Here is a 23,918-nt window from a genome sequence, read left to right on the forward strand (position 1 = left end):
CAGAACACCTGCGGTCTGTCCGCAAGAATGACCCAAACCTCCCTGTCGCTTGCCATTTTAACACTCCACCCTGCTCTCTTGCCCACATGTCTGTCCTTGGCTTGCTGCATTGTTCCAGTGAAGCCCAACGCAAACTGGAGGAACAACACCTCATCTTCCGACTAGGCACTTTACAGCCATCCGGACTGAATATTGAATTCAACAACTTTAGGTCGTGAGCTCCCTCCCCCATCCCCACCCCCTTTCTGTTTCCCCCCTTTTTTTCCAATAAATTATAAAGATTTTCCTTTTCCCACCTATTTCCATTATAAAAAAATTAAAAAAAACCCCCACTAGAGCTATACCTTGAGTGCCCTACCATCCATTCTTAATTAGCACATTCGTTTAGATAATATCACCAACTTTAACACCTCTGTGTTCTTTTGTTCTGTTGTTTGTGACATCTTTTGATGATCTGCTTCTATCACTGCTTGTTTGTCCCTACAACCACACCAACCCCCTCCACCTCTCTGTCTCTCTATCTCTCCGCCCCCCACACACACACCTTAAACCAGCTTATATTTCAACTCTTTCTTGGACTCGAACTCAAGTTCTGTCAAAGGGTCATGAGGACTCGAAACGTCAACTCTTTTCTTCTCCGCCGATGCTGCCAGACCTGCTGAGTTTTTCCAGGTAATTCTGTTTTTGTTTTGGATTTCCAGCATCTGCAGTTTTTTTGTTTTTATTTCTATCCAGCTCTACCTGTCCTACTTCCCTCTACCAGCTTATATTTCACCTCATTTCTCTATTTCCTCAGTTCTGATGAAGAGTCATACGGACTCGAAACGTTAACTATGTTCCTCTCCGCAGATGCTGTCAGACCCGCTGAGTTTTTCCAGATATTTTTGAATTGACAGGGACTGTTCGGTCGCTGATTGATAGGAGCGACTGGCCACGGCGCGCGACTTTTCGGCAGCGCGGTGGAAACGTTTGGCTTGGATACGCATGCGCTCGGCTTTCCGGCATCTGATTGGTGGCAGAGCTTGGTCCGGATGCGCATGCGAACGTCAATTTGCCGGTTGATTGGTGGAACATCCTTGGCCCGGGCGCACATGCGCAGAATCAGTCGAGCGGTGGGCGCCGAGCTGAGAAGAGCTCCGCCTGGGCGCTCCGTGAAATGGTTGATAAAAAGGTGCTTTTCACGGTCAAACCTTGCGACTCGGTAGGCCCAACAGATCTATTTATTAAACTGTCTCTTGCGCGATGTGCACGGGGACTAATTGGAAAGTAGATTCAGGGCATCGGCAGCTTGGGCCGAATGACTTCAGGCTGGGGCTGGGCTATTTGCTGTTGATGAGAATGTGGATTAAAAAGCAGACATGGGTCGGTGATTGCAGTCAGCCTAGACTGCAGGCTCCTCCTCCACCTGCTGTACTCCTCCATTAAAACTCTCACACTGCTTTATCCAACACTGAATTGATGAATGGTCTGGCTCTGCAATGAATCTGCTGCTGATGCCAAACCTGTGTAACCAATGTTGGGGGGGTGGGGGGGGAATGTTTTAAGATCATGCAGACCACCCTGGGAAACTGCAGCTAATATTTGTGTAGCTGCTGTCAACCCATTAACCAGATGGGCAGAATGATGGGACACATACTACCTAAAAAGGGACACCGCATCACCACCCCAACAGCAGAGGTCCCTGTCTTCGACCTTTCTCGAGAATAGTGCTCAAACCAAATCCACGCAGGGCATGGACAACACAGCCACCTGCTCCATAAGTGGGTGAGGAGGGGATGACCCAAAGTGCGATTGTGGCCATTAGTTCCAGACCTTGGGATACATGACGTCAACTTGCCCAACTGGATCTGTGTGCAGAAGGCACCTCCTGATTTTCAATCAGCCTCTCATGAGGCTGTAGATGGATAGCCAAACTAAACATCCCATTACAAGGTTATCCCGTCATCTGAAAATAGTTCTAGTATCAGGGAGTTTGGCGCATTCAAAGGGATAAGTTAACTGGAATGTGGGTGGGTTTTATTGTTGGTAAATGTATGGTAACGTATGTACTCCTGTCTAAAAGTAAAAGGAGTTGTTAATTTTTTTATTCATTTGTGGGATGTGGGCCTCACTGGCATTTATCGCCCATCCCTGGTTGAACTGAGTGGCTTGCTAGGCCATTTCAGAGTCACCCACATTGCTGTGGGTTTGGAGTCACATTTAGGCCAGACCAGGTAAGGACAGCAGATTTCCTTCTCTAAAGGACAGATGGGTTTTTCTGACAATCGGCAATGGTTTTTTAATGGTCATCATTAGACTTTTAATTTCAGATTTTTATTGAATTCAAATTCCACCATCTTGTGTATTCCCAATTATAATCGCTCCACCATTGGTGGCCATGCCTTCAGTTGCCTGGGCCCCTAGCTCTGGAATTCCCTCCCTACATCTCTTCACATCTCTACCTCACTTTCCTCCTTTAAGACATTCCTTAAAACCTACCTCTTTGACCAAGATTTGGTTATTTGATCTAATATCTCCTTATGCGGCTCGGTGTCAGACTTTATTTTACAATGTTGCTGTGAAGCACCTTCTCAAGGGCAACTAGGGATGGGCAATAAATGCTGGCCCAGCCAGCGAAGCCCACATCCCATGAATCAATTTTTAAAAAAGTAATATAAGTTGTTGCTGTTATTCCCCCTGTAGTAAGACACTGTCTCTTGCTCACTGATTAATAGCTTTCATAGGCTACAGTTCGCCTGACCCCAGTCCAGTGGCTGAAGGTCAGTGAATGTGAGTAAAATGCTAATTCCTTTTAAAAAGTGATAGACAATGTGTATGTGCAATTAATATTTTCATAAAAGAGACAGGGGAAGCAAATTTAAATTTTGCCAAGCACTTTGAAGACACTTGGAATCAATTTAAAAATTCAGCTATTCAATTATTTGAGCTGTCCATCACAAGTACAGATATTTCAGATTATCAGGCCATCCTTCCATTCTTTTAACCAAGAGAAGTATAAATAGGAGGTGTGATGTAGATTTCCAGCCAGAACATAAGCTCTCACTCTCTCTTTCTGAAGCCATTATATGTCTTAAATCAGAAACATTAAGAGGAACAAGCAAAATTTATTTTTACTTCGGCTGTTGGACTGTTTCTCATTGCTAGTATTGTCCAAAAAGATACGGACCTTGTTCCTAACAGTCCACAGGACAGAAGCATCTGTAGCTCAGCACTAATTGGAAATCTCTGTCAAGAGATCGAAGAACTGGTCAGTATGACAAGTTAAAACGTAACTAATATATTAGCCACTTGCTGCATGGAACTAATTAGGTATTATGATGTGGCTAATTACATTATTAATTATCAAGTAAAAATGAGTAATAGACACTATAGATGTGCATGTGATCTCAGTACTATTTTAGGTGTTTGATATGGATTTTACCCTTGATGTGTGGGTTGGTGAAATGGTTTGATGAAAGGCTGAGTGAGTGTTTTTTGATTGTTGTGTGCCCTTAACTTCCTTGGTCACATTGGTTATTGGCTAAAATCATGAGAGGCATGCGTGGAAATGCCTCACTTCCACACCCAGGAAACACCAACGACATTGTTAAGAGAGGGAAGCTGGCACCATCATCATCAGTTTGATCAATTGGAATAACTCCAGACCAGCAGAAAAAAGACCAACACATCCAATAATCAGCAGCTTCATTAGGGCAAACAGGCAAAGCAGTATCTGTGCCTAGATGAAGAATGGGGAGGGGGGGCATCTGGATGCAAAAGGTTCGGCGCCGGGGGATCCAGATATAGAAAGGTCTGGTGGGAGTGTGGGGGAGGGGTCTGGATGGAGAAGGCTCTGGTAGGAGTGTTGGGGAGGGGTCTGGATGGAGAAGGCTCTGGGTAGGAGTGTTGGGGAGGGGTCTGGATGGAGAAGGCTCTGGGTAGGAGTGTTGGGGAGGGGTCTGGATGGAGAAGGCTTTGGGTAGGAGTGTTAGGGAGGGGTCTGGATGGAGAAGGCTCTGGGTAGGAGTGTTGGGGAGGGGTCTGGATGGAGAAGGCTCTGGGTAGGAGTGTGGGGGAGGGGTCTGGATGGAGAAGGCTCTGGGTAGGAGTGTGGGGGAGGGGTCTGGATGGAGAAGGCTCTGGGTAGGAGTGTGGGGGAGGGGTCTGGATGGAGAAGGCTCTGGGTAGGAGTGTGGGGGAGGGGTCTGGATGGAGAAGGCTCTGGTAAGAGTGTGGGGGAGAGGTCTGGATGTAGAGGGCTCCGGCGGGGGGAGGGGTCTGGATGGAGAAGGCTCTGGTAGGAGTGTGAGGGAGAGGTCTAGATGGAGAAGGCTCTGGTAAGAGTGTGGGGGAAGGGTCTAGATGGAGAAGGCTCTGGTAAGAGTGTGGGGGAGAGGTCTGGATGTAGAGGGCTCCGGCGGGGGGAGGGGTCTGGATGGAGAAGGCTCTGGTAGGAGTGTGGCGGAGAGGTCTAGATGGAGAAGGCTCTGGTAAGAGTGTGGGGGAGAGGTCTAGATGGAGAAGGCTCTGGTAAGAGTGTGGGGGAGAGGTCTGGATGTAGAGGGCTCCGGCAGGGGGAGGGGTCCAGTGAATGATAGGAGAGGTTTGTTTAGTACATGGGTAAGGTCTATTTACCTGTATTGTATGTGTGTGTGTGTGTAAGGTGTTGAATGAAGTAAGTGTCTGTGACAGCGTCACTTTAACCACACCTGTCGAAGGTTATGGGTGAGACAAAGTGGAGGTAACTTTACCAGGGATTTCACCTATGTTGCAGCTGAGCTGGGAATGCTTGATAACTCCCTAAAGGTTGGAAGATAGTTCACTTTCTGATGCAGCATGAAACTCCTTTTTCCACTCCCACAAAATTTCTAAAATGTAGTTTTCAAATTCTGCAGTGTGTTGAGGATGGTACTGTGAGGTTGAATGGATTCCAATTGATCTATATGTAGATCTTGTTTCATTGATATTTAATGTTTCTGTTTTTCTTAACAACAGATCATGGATGTCCTACGGATTTGTGTGATTATGATCAGTGTATGCTTGAACGGATTCAAACTGTCCAATGGTCAGAAACAAAACCTGGATCCAAGTCTAGAAATCTGTATCCTTTGTGGCACTGATGGGTTTTCATTGGGATTGTAAATAGAATATAATCTTTCTACCTCCTTCCAATCTATCAGAAATGTCAAGGCAAACATGGCAAAAAGAACCTGGGATAGTCCAGGGGGCCTTGGTTTGGCACACAGTGGAGGTTCCTGCCTGTGGTCTTCTCTTAAAGTATAGCCTTGATCACTGTTTTGTAGAGAGCCAGGGTTCTAGTTCGTGGACACTGGCCAGTGATTCCTGTTTGTGAAATATTGTGCAAAGACAGAATTGCACTTGTCTGTGGTGGACTCTATTGTCCAGTAGCCTGCTGATACTATTTAGGATCACCCAAAGAATGACCAAGACAGAGATTAATGGATTTCTAGAAGCCATCAAGGAATTTGGGGATAGTGCAGGAAAATGATGTTGAGATAGAAGATCAGCCGTGATCCAGTTGCATGGTGGAGCAGGCTCGAGAAAGGGGCTGAATGGCCTACCCCAGCTCCGATTTCCTATGACCACTTGATTGAGGCAGTAGAGGGTGCTCATGGAAAGGAGGGAAGGAAGGGAAGATGGAGCTGAAATTATGAATTCTTTTAAAGTTATATAGAAATTGTAACATGAAAACTGGCCTATCCAGTCCATGTTGGTGATTATCTTCCACACAAATCCTAATCCCATGCGCTTGCTCTGTTCCCATGTTGAACGTGTGAACAAACCCAAAAGCGTTCAAAAACGACCATTGAAACTGATGCCAGGTAACACGTGACAAAGCTACTCTGACACAATTAAACAACAGAATAAGGGTTCCCTTGCTGAGAGACGGAAAGAGCTGTCTGGACTTCACTAAAAAACTCTTCTGAATCCCACCTCCCATTTCCAACACTATTCCACAAAGATATAGAATGATCAGCCTATGAGACAGCCCAATCCCCTAACTTTATAAAACTCAGTATGTAAATGATTGAGAATTTAATGAACTCCACCTGACAACTAGTTTAATATAAAATGCAGAGTGCTGTAGATCTTTCATATTTATTATGTAAATTAAGGAGATCTGCATTTTACAAAGTATTGTAATTATTTGTATACTGAATTGTTAATAACTCTGCAATCCTTTTTATTATTTAATACTTTTTATTTTAATGATTGTCCATAATTATGTTATGGATTGTATAGTCATCACAATTTAGCACCTGACACCATGATGATTTTTCAATAAATCAACCTGTCCATCTCTCCTAGTCTCTCCATCCAGCTATCTATCGATGTCTATCTCTATCTCTTTCCAATTCTGTCTCTTTCCAACTCTGTCTCTTTCCAACTCTGTCTCTCTCCATCTCTGTCTCTTTCCAACTCTGTCTCTCTCCATCTCTGTCTCTCTCCATCTCTGTCTCTCTCCATCTCTGTCTCTCTCCATCTCTCTATCTCTCCCCATCTCTCCCTTTCGCCGCCTCTCTCTCTCCATCCGCCTATCTATTTTGATGTGCTCTTTGCTTCAATCACAAACTCTGATTGTGTTTTTCACAGCCCTCTGTGTAACAAAAGAGCTTTTCTCTCGTGCTGTCCTAAACCTTTAATATTTAATCACATAACAATATCCTCTCTTTCTTGACTCCTGAACCAGAGAAGTCTTTTTCCATTTACTTTTTCTCATCCCTTTGTGATTTTAAACATCTGCCTCAAATCTTGCCATAATCTCTGTTCTAACTACAGCCCCCTGGACATTATGATTTGATTTGTTTAATGATAGTTGAACGTTGGACCTTTCACCCAATGTCTACTTACTCACATATCTGTGAGGATTACTGTCAGAACCAGGATCCCATACCAATTAAACAGTACCCATTTGTAGCAGCCCCAGATGAGATTAATTAATGCAGCACAAACCAGGAATTGAAACTGGACCTTTTCATGGTCAGTTTGACCCAGCTACTCACTATATAAACTCACTGGGCATTCAGAGAACCTGACTGAATTAATGCTTTCCATTACTGAAATGGACAGGTGAGCAGACATCATATATCAATTTTATAGTTGGGGGTAGGGGGTTAGTAGAATAGGAGTTTGCTTGTTAACATTGCACGTTCAGTGCATTCATTGGACTGTGAACAAAACCATGCTGAAGAATCTATGGCACTGCATACTTTCCTGAACACTACTTTTAGATAGAAAGCTCTTTGAAACAAAACGCAAGGACCAGATGCATGCATTGAAGAACATGATTGAATTGAATGACATTAATCAGCAGTACAAGATTATTGACATCATGTTGAAAGGATTGTTCAAGGTGAGCGAAGAGAGATGGTCAGGACATAGTACGTGATCTTCAGCCTGTTCGGTGACACCCCTCAGAAGCTTCATTCACTCGCCACCAACTCCATTGCTTGCCCTGGCCAGTGTCTGAGGCTGAGCCAGACTATCTACAGACCCATCAGCCTCTTTAACCGCAGGATGAGCCTCTGACCACATATCTGCTCCATAACACCATGACTGCCTAATTTCACCTCTGTAACATCACCCATCTCTGGCCCTGCTTCAGATCATCTGCTGCTGAAACTCTTATCATGTCTTTGTTACTTCTAGACTTGATTGTTCTAATGCTCTCCTCCCATGGCTGATTCCCCATTTTACAAACTCATTTGAAACTCTGCTGCCTATATCCTAATTTGCACCATTCTGTTTGTCCATTACCCAATTGAACAAAGCCCAATTTTTAAAATGCTCATCCTTGTTTTTAAATCCCTCCACGGCCTCCTCCCTTCTCTGGTAACGTCCTCCCACTTTCCAATGCTCAGAGCTCTGCACGTCTCCAACTCTAGCCTCCTCATCATTCCACTGTTGGCAGCCTTGTTTTTAAATTTGGCTCTGGAATTATCTCTTCATCTTTCTATTCTTTTAAGATGCTCCTTAAAACCTACCTTACTTGTCTTAATATCTTCCAATGCTTTTTTTCATGGGATGTGGATGTCACTGGAAACGCCAGCATTTGTTGCCCATCCCTAATTGCTCTTGAACTGAATGGTTTGCTAGGCCAATGCAGAGGGGAGTTAAGAGTCAACCACATTTCAGTCTGGAGTCACAGGTAGGCTAGAGCAGATTTCCTTCCCTAAGGGGGCAAGGTCTAGTGACATTACCACTCCGCCATCATCTCCCCACCATGGCTCAGTGTCAAATTTTATTTGATAATGCTCCTGTGAAGTGCCTTGGGAAGTTTACTACATTAAGGCTGCTATATAAATGCAAGTTGTTGTATCAGCTTAGCAGATATAGGGTGAATAACCCCTTCCCTGAATCCCAAAATTAGGCCTGTCACTATTCCTCCCAATGTATAGTTGTTTTATGTTCTCTATAGCCCTCTATTCTTGATTGCCACTTATTGGAAAGCATGCTGAGGGGTGTTCCAGACGATAAGACCAGACTGGGCTTCTTGTCAAATTTAAGATGGCTGGCCCCAGAGCTGAATTAATATCAGTGCACACACAGTTCTGAACCCACAATACTCCACGGTCAGATGGCTAGCTTTACAAAGCTCCCTCACAATGATTGGCCCAAAAACCTCTTCAAACCAGTTTCTCAGAAGTTATCAGCACTCGCTACCTAAAAGGAAAAAAGACTGCAGATAATTTGAAAAACAAGCAGATTGATTTTAAAGCTGAGCCCATTTCTTCAGAACAGATTAGAAAATATGAGTTTTTAAGTTGAAAAACAGTTTGATTTCCATTAATTACAGGTATTGGAAGATTCCAAGACAATACTGACTGGCGCTGATGTACAAGCTGATGGACCACTGCCTCATGATGAGAAACTCAAAGATGGTGACTATAGGATGAATATTTTTCTTTATGTCATAAGCTTTTGTTTTGTTCCTTGTTGTGCTTGGCTGTCAGCCAGGGCTCAGTGGGTAGCACTGTCGTCTTTGAATCAAACAGTTGTGGGTTCAAGTCCCACCCCAGAGTATAGATTCCAAACTGACACTCCCAGCGCAGTACTGAAGGGGGTACTGCACTGCCAGGGGTGCCACCTTTCAGATGAGAAGTTAAACCAAGGCACCATCTGTCCTCTTGGGCTTGAGCAAGTGTGGACTATCTTATTGAAACATAAGATCCTGAAGGGTCTGGATAGGGTGGATACCGGGAGGATGTTTCCTCTTGTGGGGGAGACTAGAACTAGGGGACACAGTTTAAGAATAAGAGGTCTCCCTTTTAAGACAGAGATGAGGAGAAACTTCTTCTCTAAGGGTTGCTGGTATGTGGAATTCACTTCCCCAGAAAGCAATGGAGAATGGATTTATTCAAGAGCAAGTTAGATAGATTTTTGAGAGGGAAAGTGGAGCTGAGACCCCAACCACGATCTTAATGAATGGCAGAGCAGGCTCGAAGGGCTGAATGGCTTACTCCTCCTACTCTGTTCCTATGACTATTTCAATTAGAGCAGAGCAGGCTTAGACTGGATTTAGTAGAGGGTTTTAAAATTATACAGAACTTTGATGGAGTGAATAGAAGAATACCATTTCTTTTGGTTGGTAAGTCAGTGCTGAAGGGTCATCATTTAAAATGATCACTTCAGATTGAGGAGAGATGTTAGGAGGAATTTCTTTACACAATGGATTGTGGGAGCCTGGAACATTTTGACACACAGAGTTAATGAGGTAGACACCATTGCACCTTTTAATGAAAATCTGGTTGAAAATTAGAATGGAAGACCATAGGGAGAGATGAGGTTTGGGATTGCTCTGTCAGGGAGTTGGCATAGGCACAATGAGCTGGAAACTTCCACCAGGGAGATGCTATAATTGGGCTCAATATTGTGGCTAGGGAGGGGCAAACTGGTCAAGGTCTCCACACCAGGTCACTTTTCTACTGATGTCTGCTGGGAACTTCCTTCCTGACAGTTCTGTGGGAGCACGTTCACCACACTGACTCAGGGGCAACAAGGGATGGGCCCTGCCCTGGCAGTGATGTTGACATTTCAGGAATGAATAAAAAGAAGCTCAGGATTGTCGGTAACAGCTAAGGACATAACTAGGCTCAACTCTTTTGTCCCCTACAGTTGATTAAACACCATTTATAAAGAAAAAATGCATTTATATAACGTCTTTCACAACCTCACAATGTCCCAAAGTACTTTTGAAGTGCAGTCACTGTTGTAGGAAATGAAGCAACCAATTTGCACACAGCAAGATGCCACAAATAACAAAGATAATGACCAGATAAAAGCAAAATACTGCAGATGCTGGAAATCTGAAACAAAAACAAAAATTGCTGGAAATACTCAGCAGGTCTGACAGACAGCACCTGTGGAGAGAAAGATAATAATATGTCGAGTTCATATGACTCTTCTTCAGAACTAAAGAGAAGTAGAAATGTGGAGAAATATGTACTGTTTAAGGGGGGGTGAGACAAATGAAGCTGGATAGAAGGCCAGCGATAGGTGGAGGCAAAGGAGAGATTGCAAAAAATATCATAAACAAAAGGTCGAAGGGGTGTTGATCGTGGTGATACTGGCTAAAGGAGGTGCTAATGTGATATTAAGAGTAGAAAGCAGGATGAGCAAGTGACTATTGGCCTAGTTGGGGTTGGGTGGGGATGGTGTGGGAGAAAAGATCAAAATAGGCCAAAAGGTGGGGATAAAATAATAAATGGAAATAAATTAAAAAAAAATAGAAATAGGTGGAGAAAAAAATGTGTATATATAAAAATTTAAAAATAAATATTTGGAAAAAGGGGATCAAAAAGGGGTGAGGATGGAGGAGAGAGTTCATGATCTGAATTTGTTGAACTCAGTGTTAAGTCCAGAAGGCTGTAAAGTGCTTAGTCGGAAGATGAGGTGCTGTTCCTCCAGTTTGTGTTGAGCTTCACTGGAACATTGCAGCAGGCCAAGGACGGACATATGGGCAAGAGAGCAGGGTGGTGTGTTGAAATGGCAAGCGACAGGGAGGTCTGGGTCATGCTTGCGGACAGACCGAAGGTGTTCCACAAAGCGGTCACCCAGTCTGTGTTTGGTCTCTCCAATGTAGAGGAGACCGCATTGGGAACAGTGAATGCAGTAGACTAAACTGAGGGAAGTGCAAGTGAAGCACTGCTTCACTTGAAAGGAGTGTTTAGGCCCTTGGATAGCGAGGAGGGGGGAAGTAAAGGGGCAGGTGTTGCACCTTCTGCAGTTGCATGGGAAGGTGCTGTGGGAGGGGGTTGAGCTGTTAGGGGGTGATGGAAGAATGGACCAGGGTGTCCTGGAGGTAAAGGTCCCTACGGAATGCTGATGTGGGGGGGATTAAGGGAGCATGTGTTTGGTGGTGGCATCATGCTGGAGTTGGCAGAAATGGCAGAGGATGATGCGGAGGCTGGTGGGGTGAAAAGTGAGGACAAGGGGAACCCTATCATGGTTCTGGGAGGGAGAGGAAGGTGCAAGGGCAGAGGTGCAGGAGATGGGTCAGACACGGTTGAGGGCCCTGCCAACCACCATGGGTGAGAAACCTCGGTTAAGGAAGAAGGTCAGAAGTACTGTTTTGGAAAGTGGCATCATCGGAACAGCTGCAATAGAGGCGAAGGAACCGAGAGAATGGGATGGATTCCTTACAGGAAGTAGGGTGTGAGGAGCTGTAGTCGAGGTAGCTGTGGGAGTCAGTGGGCTTGTAATGGATATTGATGACAATCTATCACCAGAAATTGAGACAGAGAGGTCAAGGAAAGGAAGGGAAGTGTCAGTGATGGACCATGTAAAAGTGATGGAGGGGTGGAAATTGGAAGCAAAATTAATAAATTTTTCCAGGTCCAGTTGAGAGCATGAAGCAGCACCGAAACACTCATCGATGTACTGGAGAGAAAGTTTTGGGAGGGGGCCTGAGTAGGACTGGAACAAGGAAAGTTCCACATATCCCATAAAGAGACAGGCATAACTGGGGCCCATGCGGGTACCCATAGCCACACCTTTTATTTGGAGGAAGTGAGACGAGTTTAAGGAGAAGTTGTTCAGTGTGAGAACAAGTTCAGCCAGACGGAGGAGAGTAGTGGTGGATGGGGATTGTTTGGGCAGGAAGAAGTGGAGAGCTTTTAGACCATTCTGGTGGGGGATGGAGGTGTAGAGGGATTGGATGTCCATGGTGGAAGAGGAGGCTATTGGGGCCAGGGAACTGGAAATTGTTGATATGATTTAGGGCAATCCATTTTATTGATGTGGGCTGAAGGAAAAATATTGGCCAGGATACTAGGGAGATTTATTCTGCTCATGTTCAAAATAATACATTGGGATCTTTTATATCCATATTCCATCTTGTCAGCACTTTCAGAAGAAGTGGAGAAGTACAAAAATGGAGTATAATATCTGAAATTTGGATGCTGGTGCCATGGTGGCTCCAAGCTGGAACATTTTGTCTGTTTGATGTAACTGTCTCTAAAGTGGATGTGTTTTCTTTGAGTGAGCTTTCTGCCTATAATGTGCCAATCCTGCTTTGCTTTTCAGCTTATTCCCACATTGTTGAAAACACAGCCTTCTTTGGGGATGTGACTCTGCGTTTTCCGAAGATTGTCCATCATTACTTTGATCGCAACTCCAACTGGAACCACTTGATCCGATGGGGAATCAGTTTCTGTAATCAAACAGGAGTTTTCAATGGAGGGCCACACACACAGCTTCTAAATCTGGTGAGAGAGATTTGAGGGTTGGAAAGCTTTGTTTATCTCCAATGTATAAAAGTATTGATGTAGGTATAAAACATATGAACTTGGAGACTGGTGCAGAGTTTTCGATACAGGCTCAATAAGTTTGTAAGATGGGTTCACGGTCTCATCCCACCAATCTGAGAAAGAGACACCTGGCACCTCCTGAGAACAATTATAGAGCGGCATTAGCAGATGTATGAGAGTGACTCATCTGCCTACCTGTTCTTTTGTGGAGTGATATGCTACACCAAGTCTACATCACAGACACAGACCATTCTGATCAGCTTGCCCATGCCAGCATTTAAACTCCACATGAGCTTCCTCCTACCCTTTTTATCTGATCTCATCAGCATACCCTTCAATTCCTTTCTCTCTCATGTTAATCTAGCTTCTCCTTAAATGCATTAATACTATTCGCCTCATCCAGTCCATGTAGTAGTGAGTTCCACATTCTAACAACTCTGGGTAAAGAAGTTTCTCCTGAATTCCCTATTCGATTTATTGGTGAATATATTATATTTATTATCCCTAGTTTTGATCCCCTTCACAAGTGGGAACACCTTCTCTATAACTACCTGATAAAAATCCTTTCATAATCTTAAAGACCTTTATCGGGTCACCACAGCCATCTCTTCTAGAGAAGATTGCCCCAGCCTGTCAGTCTTGCCTGATAAATATAACCTCTCAGTTCTGGTATCAGCCTCATGAATCTTTTTTGCACCTTTTCCAATGCCTTTAATAGAGTCATAGAGGTCCACAGCACAGAAAAAGGCCCTTTGGCCCATCAAGGCTGCACCAGTCAAACAAGTACCTAACTATTCTAATCCCATTTTCCAGCACTAGGCCCATAGTCTTGTGTGCCATGGCATCGCAAGTGCACATCCAAATACTTCTTAAATGTTATGAGGGTATCTGCCTGTACCATCCTTTCAGGCAGTGAGTTCCAGATTTCCACCACCCCTGGGTGAAAAAATTCTTCCTCTCATTCCCTCTAAACCTCCTGCCCCTTACCTTAAATCTATGGTGCCCCCCCCACCCAGGGTTATTGATCCCTTCACCAAGGGGAAAAGTTCCTTCCTGTCTACCCTATCTATGCCCCTCATAATTTTATACATCTCAATCATGTCCCCCCTTAATCTCTTCTGCTCCAGGGAAAATAACCCCTGTCTATCCAATCTCTCCTCATAACTAAAACTCTCCAGCCCAGGCAACATCCTGGTAAATCTCCTCTGCACTCTCTCTAGTGCAATCACATCCTTCCTGTAATGCGGATTCCAGAACTGCTCGCAATACTCTAGCTGATTCCAGAACTGCACGCAATACTTTCAAATGTGACTGACCAGTGTTTGATGCAAGTTTCATCTAGCCTCTCTGCTTTTCAGGTTTGTCCTTCTAGAAAGTAACTCCAGTGCATGGTTTGCTTTATTTTATGGCCTTAAGAACCTGCTTCACTTCTTTTAGTCCTTTGTGTATCTATGCCTCTGAGGAAGTGAAAGAGGAGGAGGAAGGGTAAAAAAATGAAGATTTTATTTTTGTAAGTTTAAACTGGTTTTTAGCAGCAGTGTCAGCCCGGCATTGAGGCCATCTTTAGAAAATCCATTCAATCTGTCCACTCAGCTAGCACTGAGTTCATACAGGCAGAATACACACACAAACTTTGTGCTTTTTACAATTTTCTGATTAATATGAACCATAGTTCATTCTACTTATGCCACTTGGTTGATGGAGAACCTTAGTGTCTCAATATTACTTACCTCTGTGAACTCGAACTCTTCTAAAACCCTGCTGCCAGCATTCTGATTTGAGCCAAGTTCTGTGCACCCATCAGCCCTATACTTATTGACCTGCATTGGCTCCTGGTCCAGCAACTCGATTTTAAAACTGTCATCCTGGTTTCAAAACCCTTATTGGCATCACTGCTCCCTTTCTCTGTAATCTCCTCGAGGATCACAAACCTCTGAGATATCTGTGTTTCTCAATTTTCTGGCTGTTAGCATCCCTGATTTTCATCGCTCCATCACTGGCAGCTGTACCTTCACTAGGGTTGTCAACTGTGATTAAATATATTCCTGGAGGTTTTGTCACATGAATTGCCCCCACACTCCAGCCATCAGTCGGCAGATGATGATCTAAATGATGAGAGATTGCAGAGCTCTGAGGTTCAGAGGGATCTGGGTGTCTGAGTCCATGAATCACAAAAAGCTAGTGTGCAGGTACAGCAAGTAGTTAGGAAAGCTAATAGAATGTTATCGTTTATTGTGAGGGGAGTTGATTACAAAAGTAGGGAGGTTATACTTCAGTTGTACAGGGCATTGATAAGAGCACAACTGGAGTATTGTGTACAGTATTGGTCTCTTTATTTAAGAAAAGATGTAAATGCGTTAGAAGCAGTTCAGAGAAGGTTTACTAGACTAATACCAGGAATGGTTGGGTTGTCTTATGAGGAAAGGCTGGCCAGGTTAGGCTTGTATCCACTGGAGTTTAAAAGAATAAGAGGCGACTTAATTGAAACCTTTAAGATCCTGAGGGGTCTTGACGGGGCTGCTGTGGAGAGGATGTTTCCTCTTGTGGGAAAATCTAGAACTAGGGGTCACTGTTTAAAAATAATGGGTTGCTCATTTAAGACAGAGATGAGGAGAATTTTTATTTCAGAGGGTTGTGAGCCTTTCGAACTCTCTTCCTCAAAAGGCAGTGGAAGCAGAGTCTTTGAATATTTTTAAGGCAGCATGCGATAGATTCTTGAGTAACAAGAAGGTGACAGGTTATCGGGGGTAGGCAGGAACTTTGGGTTGAGCTTACAGTCAGATCAGCCATAATCTTATTGAATGGTGGAGCAGGCTCGAGGGACTGAGTGGCCTACTCCTGCTCCTAATATGTATGTTTATAATATGTAGATGATGCCTTATGTTTTTATCCTGTCCAACAGATGGCGCAGGAGCTTGGGATCAGTGAAAAATCTCCAGACTATAAAAATCCATTTAAAAATGAGGATGAAGACGTAAGTAAATAACCTTCCATTTAAAAAAAGAACCTTTCATTCGTTGATTATTTTTTTTTTTAGATATTTACAGTCACTGGATGAAAAAGTTTGGAGACTACATCCTTTCCCTGGTCTGGAGACAGTCAGGCAATCTGTTCCCAGGTTTCTAACACTATCACCATGTGGTGCACATAAGCATTCATTTGCCCCACTTGGGCTCTTTTTTGGTAAAGCATTTAGTTTTCATTTTATACTGTTAGAAAAGCTAAAATCCTTTCAAAATTCTCTTTTTTTTGTGCAATTGTAGTGCCAGCTTTGGCTCAGTTGGTAGTGCTGTTGTCTCTGAGTCAGCAAATGCCTTAGAGAGGGTACCGAGGAGTTTACTGGAATGATACTGGGGACGAGGGACTTAAGTTATATGGAGTGACTGGTGAACCTGACGTTGCTCTCCTTAGACAGAGGAGTTGAACCTCCCCTTGAACGGGAGATTTAATAGAGGTGTTCAAAATCATGAGGGACTATGATAGAGTGGATAAGGAGAAGCTGTTTCCTGTGGCAGAAAGGTTGATAACCTGAGGACACAGATTCAAGGTGATTGGCAAAAGAACCAGAGGTGACATGAGGAAACTTTTTTATGCAACGAGTGGTTATGGTCTGGAATGGACTGACTGAAAGGATGATAGAAGTTCTTAATAAGAACTTTCAGAAAGCAATTGGATAAATTCTTGAAAATTTGCAGGGTACAGAGGCAATAGCTGGGGGCGTAGAGCTAATGGGATCGCTCTTTCAAAGAGCTGGCACAGGCACAATGGACCAAATGGCCTCCTCCTGTGCTGCATCATTCTATGAGAAGTTTGTGGATTCAAAGCCCATTCCAGAGACTTAGAATCATGGAATATTTACAGAACAGAAGGAGGCCATTTGGCCCATGTGTTCACACTTGCTCCCAGCAAGAGTAACTCAGTCCCATTCTCTTGTCCTTTAACCATACCCCTGGAATTTTTCTCTGTTCAGGTGCTTATCCATATCTCTTTTGAAAGCCATGATTGAATCTTCCCTCACCACATCTTCGAGCAGTGCAATCCAGATCCTAATCACTTACTGTGTTATTTTTTTGCCCATGTTGCCTTTGCTTCTTATTCCAATCACCTTAAATCTGTGTCCTCTGGTTCTCAATCCTCCCACCAATGGGCACAGTTTCTCTCTATCTGCTCCATCTAAACCCTGCATGATTTTGATTACTCTATCAAATCTCTCAATCTTCTGTCCTGTAAGCAGAACAACCACACCTCTGATCTATCCTCATCACTGAAGTTCCTCATTCCTGGAACCATTCTCGTAAATCTGTTCTGTACCTTCTCTAAAGTCTTCACATCTTTCTACAGTGTAGTGCCCGCATTGGACACAATACTCCACTTGTGGCCAAACCAGTGTTTTATAAAGGTTCATCAAAACCTCTTTGCTTTTGTACTCTATGTTTCAATTTGTAATGCCTGGATATTATATGGTATTTTTAAACAACTTTCTCAACCTGCCCTGCCACCTTTGACAGTTTGTGCACATATATCCTCAAGTCACTGTTCCAAGGTGCAAAAAGATTCAGCATGCTTCAAGCTGCATTTAGCTGGCACCTTTAACATAAGAAAACGGCTCAAGGCAATTCACTGGAGCACGATAGAAGAAACAGAGGCAATGGAGAGGTGCAAAAAAGATTCAAAAGGATGATATTAGAACTGAAAGGTTACAACTGTCAGGAAAGATCAAACTCTTTCCTGTAGAAGATGACAGAGGGGTGACCAAACTTTAAACCAATGAACTGGTTTAATAGGGTAGATTTGGATAAGATATTTCCATTACGTAGAGGAGAACAGAACTAGGGGCCATAAATATAAAACACTGAGTAGTGCACTGTGTAATTCAGAAGCTGGATAGATGCATGAAAGGAATAGAAGCGTATGCTGATAGGGTGAGATGAAGTAGGGTGGGAGGAGGCTCATATGGAGCATAAACACCAGCATGAACCAGCTGGGCTGAATGGCCTGTTTCTGTGCTGTAAATTCTGTGTAATCCCGTGCAAAATAGCTGTTGTGGTTGTATACATAATGACAGTCATTGCAGTTTAAAGTAATTTGCTGTATGTGAAGTACTATGGGATTTTTCAGAGAGATTTGAAGCAGCAGTGTATATGAGTGCAAGTCTTTTTCAGTCACGTAACTCAAAGTAGAAGTGATTTGGGGATAGCCCACCAATCAGGGACCTAAATGATCTGCAAAGCCACGGAAATGGTTTGGTGAGTTAAATTTTGGTTAGGAAATATTAAAAGTAAACAAATAAAATAGCTGTCTGATTCACGAGCAACAAGTCAGGGAACCAAATTTAATGGTGAGGTAATTTGAAATGAAAATTAACAATGAACAAAATATGCAAAGTTAAATAAATTTTGAAGAAAAAGATTTATCACATAAAGCTTCAGAGCTGTTGAAGTGGTGATGAAGGTTGGGACAAAGGTACTGTTCGTCATTAATGGCCTCTGACCTTCTGAAAAGTTTTGTCAAGCTGTAAGCGCCTAGTTAGATGAAGTGCTTGCATTTAGTGGTGAACAATCTTGTTAGAAAAGAACGTTACACTATGAACCAACTAGATCACTGGAAAGGGACAATTTTTCAATAGGTTATTATTTTCTCTCATTCCTCTTGAATGTTGCTGTGTACTTTCTTTGGCCACAATCGACAAGCTCCCCACCACCGCCCCCCCCCCCCACACCCCTCCTGTTTTCACCCCTTCTCATACCACTCAACTTTGTGTATCCTTTGGCTGTGTGTGTATGTGTGCTAGGAGTGTGAATATAATCCACTGCCAGCAGAACCTTATAATCAACATGAAACCCAGTTTCAGTGGGGCGAATCTGACATTTTCCCCTCTTCCTGAGTTGGGACTATTTTTGCTGACTTGTGACACTCTGTTCAGCTGCCCAGTTGAGAAACTGGGATAAGGTTCAGCAAGCTGAGGGCAGTAAATCTAAAAAAAGAAAGAACTTGCATTTCTATAGCATCTTTCAAAACCTTAGGACCTCCCAAAATGCTTTACAGCCAGTGAAGTACTTTTGAAATATCGTCACTGTCAGTGCAGCAATCCAGAACGTACTGCGCAGGAAACAAACAGGCTGTGTGTCCCCTTAAGATGTGCAGCTGCACAGCAGTCTCAATGGGACTGTACAGTGCAACAAATGGGCCGTATACAGCATGAGGGTATTAAAGGGAACTTTGGTTTCTGTTATAGGAAATGTGTCAACCAATTTTGTGCCCTGCAAGCTCCCACAAACAGCAACGTGATAATGACCAGATAATCTGTTTTAATGATGTTGAGTGAGGGATAAATATTTGCTAGGATACCAGAGAAAATTCTCTTGCTGTTCTTCAGAATAGGGACCTTTACCAGGAGGGTAGAGGTGGCCTCAGTATAAGGTCTCATCTGAAATACAGCACCTCCGACAGTGCAACACACCTTCAGTCCCACATTGAGAATACCACCCTGGGTTTTGGTGTTCAAGTTTGGAATAGAACTTGAACTCATAATCTCCTGCCTGAGCGACGAGAGTACTACCCACAGCTGACAGAACCAGCTGAGGAACTCTGAACTGTTATAATCCCTCTCTTTCTGTTGGTAGGCATTACTGATCTACTGCAGTTTTTATTTTACAGTTCCTTCACAATAACGATGCTTTTCATAAAGCCTTGAAAGACGAGGAGAAAAGAAGGAAAAAAGAAGACAAAAGAAAAGAGCTTCGAAAAGGACCAAGGATCACAAAGACAAGATCCGAGTTATGACCTATTGAAAGCTGACAACCACTGGGACCATTTATGCTGTTGTCTGGAGCTGCTTGAAATCTTTCACTGGCATAAATATCTATATACGTCTGAATAAAATCCCCTCAGGACGGCGGTAACCTGTACAGGTTTGCTCTCACTAGAGCTGCTCTCTTTCCTTTAAAAAGGAAGTTTCATTATAAGGACCACAATTTTTTTGGTTTATGCAAATAAAATGGATGGAATCACTGAATTTAATCCCTGAAACACTGGTAAGAAAGCCAGAATCTGATGTAACATGCTTTGAGTTATTTCATCACCATCAAACAGTGATTTTGATTTTAAGGAATTGCAAGGCCTCTCTGTATTCTAAGTTGGACTGCTGATTTTCTGTTTTAACAATAAAATACAATAAGGTACGAAAGCATGTGATCCTAACAAATGGTTTAGACTCCTTTAATTACATGCAATACACTCAAAATTGTACTCACTGGCTTGAGTTTCCATTTCTCTGCTCACCCAGCCTGAGATTTTCTGCCCAGTTTAAGTGAATGAACTGAAGATCGCCACGTAAGCTGGCAACAGAAAACCCCAGCCATGGAGGTACTGTAAATTGACAAATACATTTACAATAACAAAATCTTTGAAGCAGGTTAGCTAGAATATTTTCCATGCAACACACAAAGCTAGCACAGAGTATTCTCATTTACAAATCTCAGCATGTGCTCGCCCTTCCCTATTTCCATCATCACCAAGATTTCCACACTCCTCCAATTATGGTTTCTTGCACATCCCCAATTCACTCCAACATTGGCGGCCGTGCCTTCAGCTGCTTAGACCATAAACTCTAGAGACCTTATCCTAAAGCTCTCCCTCTCCTCCTTTACAACACTCCTTGAAACCTACTTCTACACTAATATCTCCTTGTGTAGCCTGGTATCAATTTTTTTTATTTTCATGGGACGTGGGCATTGCTGGCTAGGCCAACATTTTGATTGTCCATCTCTAACTGCCCTTGAGAAGGTGATGATGAGCTGCCTTCTTGAACTGTTGCTGTCCATGGGGTGTAGGTAAACTCACAGTGCTGCAAGGGAGGCATTTTAATTGCTAACAGTTCTGTGAAGTGACTTGGGACAATTTACCATGCTAAAGGTGTCATATAAGGCAAGTTGTTGTTGTAGACATTTGGACATCATTGTTCAAGGAGCCCAATTACAGTTAATAGAATTCAAGAACAGTGTGTCCTCTGAATAGAAAATGTCTGTCAGATAGCATTCAGTAATTGCTTCTAGAGACCCAGTTTTCTAGAAGACTATCTTGCTGCTTAAAGAAATGGCCCTTGTAGTAAACGTCAAGAATTTTACAGTCAATCTTAGCCTGGTCACCCTGCAGCTGGGAAATTTGTGTTGACGTGAGGGGAGGGAATGAAACAGATATATCACTCTTGTGCGTTCAAAGAATTGGAATTGTTCGATTGCCACATTTTAGGTGATGCTAAAGCCAGTTGTGTGGTTTTTTTTATTTTCAGATTTTGGCAAAAAATTTTGTCCAGCTCCTTGCTGAGTTCTGACACTCTGTACCATTATTAAACTCCCATCTCTTCTCATGTAGTTTCAGAAACAGAACATGATAGAAATACAGATTTCTCATAGGAAAAGATAGGTTAACCTTTGTGAGGTTTCGTTTAGTTTGTAGGGTTTATTTTCTGTTCCCTGCCAAGGAGATGATTTAACAACTTGACTTACATAGCACCGTAACATAAAAGTGTCCTGTGGAATTGAAAAGGTTTTGTGTTTCAGTGGCCAGTGGGCTGAGTCAGGGACAGAGGCAGCAAGTGTTAAAGAAGTGGAGCTAATTGGTCTTGATACTTACCTGGGAGGGGAGAGACCATGATCATGGTTCTGCCAGGGCAAGGTCGTGAAGCAAATGCTATAACCAATCGAACCCCATACCATGGGGTACCTAACACCATCCGAGTCACGGTGAAGGACAGCGAAGGAGGAGCACCTATGGATCGGGCCTTCTTCACCAAGAGGATCCTGTTAAAGGTATGTGGATTCGAAGCTGCGGAGATCTACTGCCTGCAAGGCTTCCCCAGTGCTGGATATTTTGATGTGACGTTCAAGCGAGTGGCAGCCTGCGTCAAGTTCCTGAAGGTGTTCGAGGAGAAGAGAGACCTGCCGGAGATGAAGATCCTGACAGTGGAGCCGCTCTTTGCTCTGCCGTTGCAATGGGACCGGGTGGTGACAGTGCACCTTTACAACCCTATGTCCCTGTCACCAATGTGTTCACCTTCCTCACCAGGTACTTCAACAAGGTTGGGAGCTGCACCAAAGTTAGAGACGATTTGGGGATCTGGACATGCAAACGCCAGGTTAAGGTCACGCTCGAGACCGACGGTAAGGGAGCCACCTTCCACCCTCCTTCCAGATTCGCTATCAGGGGAAGCCGTGGCTACCTTGTCTACCCTGGGAAACCCAAACTTTGTTGCTCATGCGGCAAGTCTGGTCATGTCGTGACTCCCGACATCAAGCAATCCGCCAACCTCGGCCTCCCAGCAGCGCAGGTCCTCTGCAAGAACTGCAAACAGGAAGAGCACCAGACAAAAGACTGCAAGCAGGCTAAGTGCTGCAACCTGTGTGGCGAGGCAGGTCACCTCTACAGGACCTGCCCCAAACGCTGCCTCACTTATGCACAGGCAGCCAAAGCCAACGAGGGGGAAGCAGAAGAAATGCTTTGTGTCACTCCAACCACCAAGGCCCCCAGGGAGAACAATGGGACAAAAGAGGACACAGAGAGAGACAAGGTGGAGGAAAGGATTGAGGCAGCAGACGGCCAATTAACAGCACTGCCCCCTGAACCTCCCACTCCTCAGGAGAACGTATCAATGGAGGAGAAGGAGGCAGCAGTAGAAAATCAGCAGGGGGAGTGGCAGCTGGTGAAGAGAGCCAAAAGGAAGAAGGGGCTAAGAAGGAACCAAGCCACTTCCCAGACAAGTGGCAAGAGGCGTCTCCCATCCGACACGGATGACAAGGGCAGCAGCTCTTCGGACAAAGAAGGGCCAGGGCGGCATCTACAGAAGAAGCGGCAAAGCTCTAGGGAGTTGGAGGACGAGACACCCGAGCTCCAGATCATTGGAGACAATGAGGAGACCAGTGCACCCCAACTTTGCCCACAACCCGAAGAGGCCAGTGTACCCCAGCCCCAGGAATCTGGGAGCAATGAGGCGCTCAGCGCACCCCAGCTCCGGGAAGCCGGGAGCAGCAACGCCCCAGAGGGGGAGAGGATTGGAGAAGCTTCTCCAACAGAGGACATTTCAAACCCCGCTCTCTGCACGGACCCCCAGATGCCACCCGAGCAAAACATCTCCAATGGGGAGGTTCAGGACGCTTTCCTCAGCCCATCCAAAGTGAGGCAATTTGAGCACACTACAGGTATGAAGGAGCGGACCAAAGGTCTGGGACTCTCACAGACATCAGGTTTGGTAAGAAAATAAATGCTTTAAAATGGGTGTAAAGATTGTATCCATAAATGTGTGTAGCATTAAATCTACTACGCGATGTGTTGTGACCTTGGACTACCTTGCCAAGGTCAAAGCTGACCTGTTGTTTCTGCAGGAGTGTGCGGTACCGCACCTCAGCTCCTACAGGCAATGGTCACGATGGAGGGTCCCATGGGCCATCGATCTGGTCAGGAGGAAACGACTCTCGTTCCTCTGGCCTGGATATTCTGCTGCAGGGAGACAACTTCACCGTCTCCCAGGTTAAGGAGGTGGTGGGCGGGCGCCTCCTCGTAGCAGACGTAATGTACAAGAATCCTCCACTCCGGTTATTAACGTGTAGGCCCCGGCACAAGGGGCTGAGCGGCTGGAGGTTTTTCAGCAGCTCCCACTGCTGCTGGCGACCTCCAGGCCGGTCATTCTAGGCGGTGACTTCAACTGCATCATCGATGCGGCTGGACGATCCGGCAGGGCCAACTGAAGATTGGACGCTACGTCCAGATCCCTGATGGAAACAGTTAAGGATGCCAAGCTGCACAACGTCTTCAGCAACCCTGCAGACGGAGCGCAGTGTAGATATACCTGGTTACAGCCTGATGGGTCCATCGTTCCAGGATAGATTTCCTGTTTGTGTCCCGTGCATTCGCAGTCAGATCCACTGACGTCAAGCCGGTGTTCTTCTCTGACCACTGCCTCCTACTGGTTGACTGCCACTTAGAGAAGAACCAGAGGGTGGGCAGGGGGGCATGGAAGCTAAACGTGCAACTGTTGACCCCAGAGAACATTGAGGAGCTCAAGAGGGATTACAAAGGTTGGAGAACTGTGAAACCCCACTTTGAGTCACTGACACACTGGTGGGAAGCGATCAAGGGAAACATCAAGAGGTTTTTCATTCTCAAAGTCACCCA

General features: G+C 44.4%; 1 protein-coding gene across 3 annotated transcripts; it reads left to right on the forward strand.

Annotated features, from left to right (window-relative positions):
- The first annotated feature begins 1,100 nt into the window (after positions 1-1,100).
- On the forward strand, positions 1,101-19,949 carry LOC121271711 (coiled-coil domain-containing protein 134-like). 3 transcript variants are annotated; one of them, XM_041177883.1, is made up of 7 exons: positions 1,101-1,201; positions 4,975-5,080; positions 7,233-7,354; positions 8,798-8,882; positions 12,526-12,707; positions 15,652-15,723; positions 19,407-19,949. In XM_041177883.1, the coding sequence occupies exons 1-7, from the start codon at positions 1,157-1,159 to the stop codon at positions 19,530-19,532; spliced, it is 738 nt and encodes a 245-aa protein (XP_041033817.1). In that variant the 5' UTR covers positions 1,101-1,156; the 3' UTR covers positions 19,533-19,949. The 3 variants fall into 3 exon arrangements, with proteins under 3 accessions (XP_041033817.1, XP_041033818.1, XP_041033819.1); XM_041177884.1 differs by having other exon boundaries at positions 1,110-1,171; XM_041177885.1 differs by lacking the exon at positions 1,101-1,201 and adding an exon at positions 3,226-3,247.
- The last annotated feature ends 3,969 nt before the right edge of the window (positions 19,950-23,918 follow it).

The sequence above is a fragment of the Carcharodon carcharias genome, chromosome 31, assembly GCF_017639515.1.
Source record: "Carcharodon carcharias isolate sCarCar2 chromosome 31, sCarCar2.pri, whole genome shotgun sequence".
Taxonomy (NCBI): domain Eukaryota; kingdom Metazoa; phylum Chordata; class Chondrichthyes; order Lamniformes; family Lamnidae; genus Carcharodon; species Carcharodon carcharias.

Coding starts and splice junctions, on each gene's coding strand:
- LOC121271711 (XM_041177883.1), top strand. CDS start 1,157: ATGGTTGATAAAAAGGTGCTTTTCACGGTCAAACCTTGCGACTCG. Junction 7,355..8,797: donor TGTTGAAAGGATTGTTCAAG/GTGAGCGAAGAG, acceptor CATTAATTACAG/GTATTGGAAGATTCCAAGAC. Junction 8,883..12,525: donor TGATGAGAAACTCAAAGATG/GTGACTATAGGA, acceptor TTTGCTTTTCAG/CTTATTCCCACATTGTTGAA.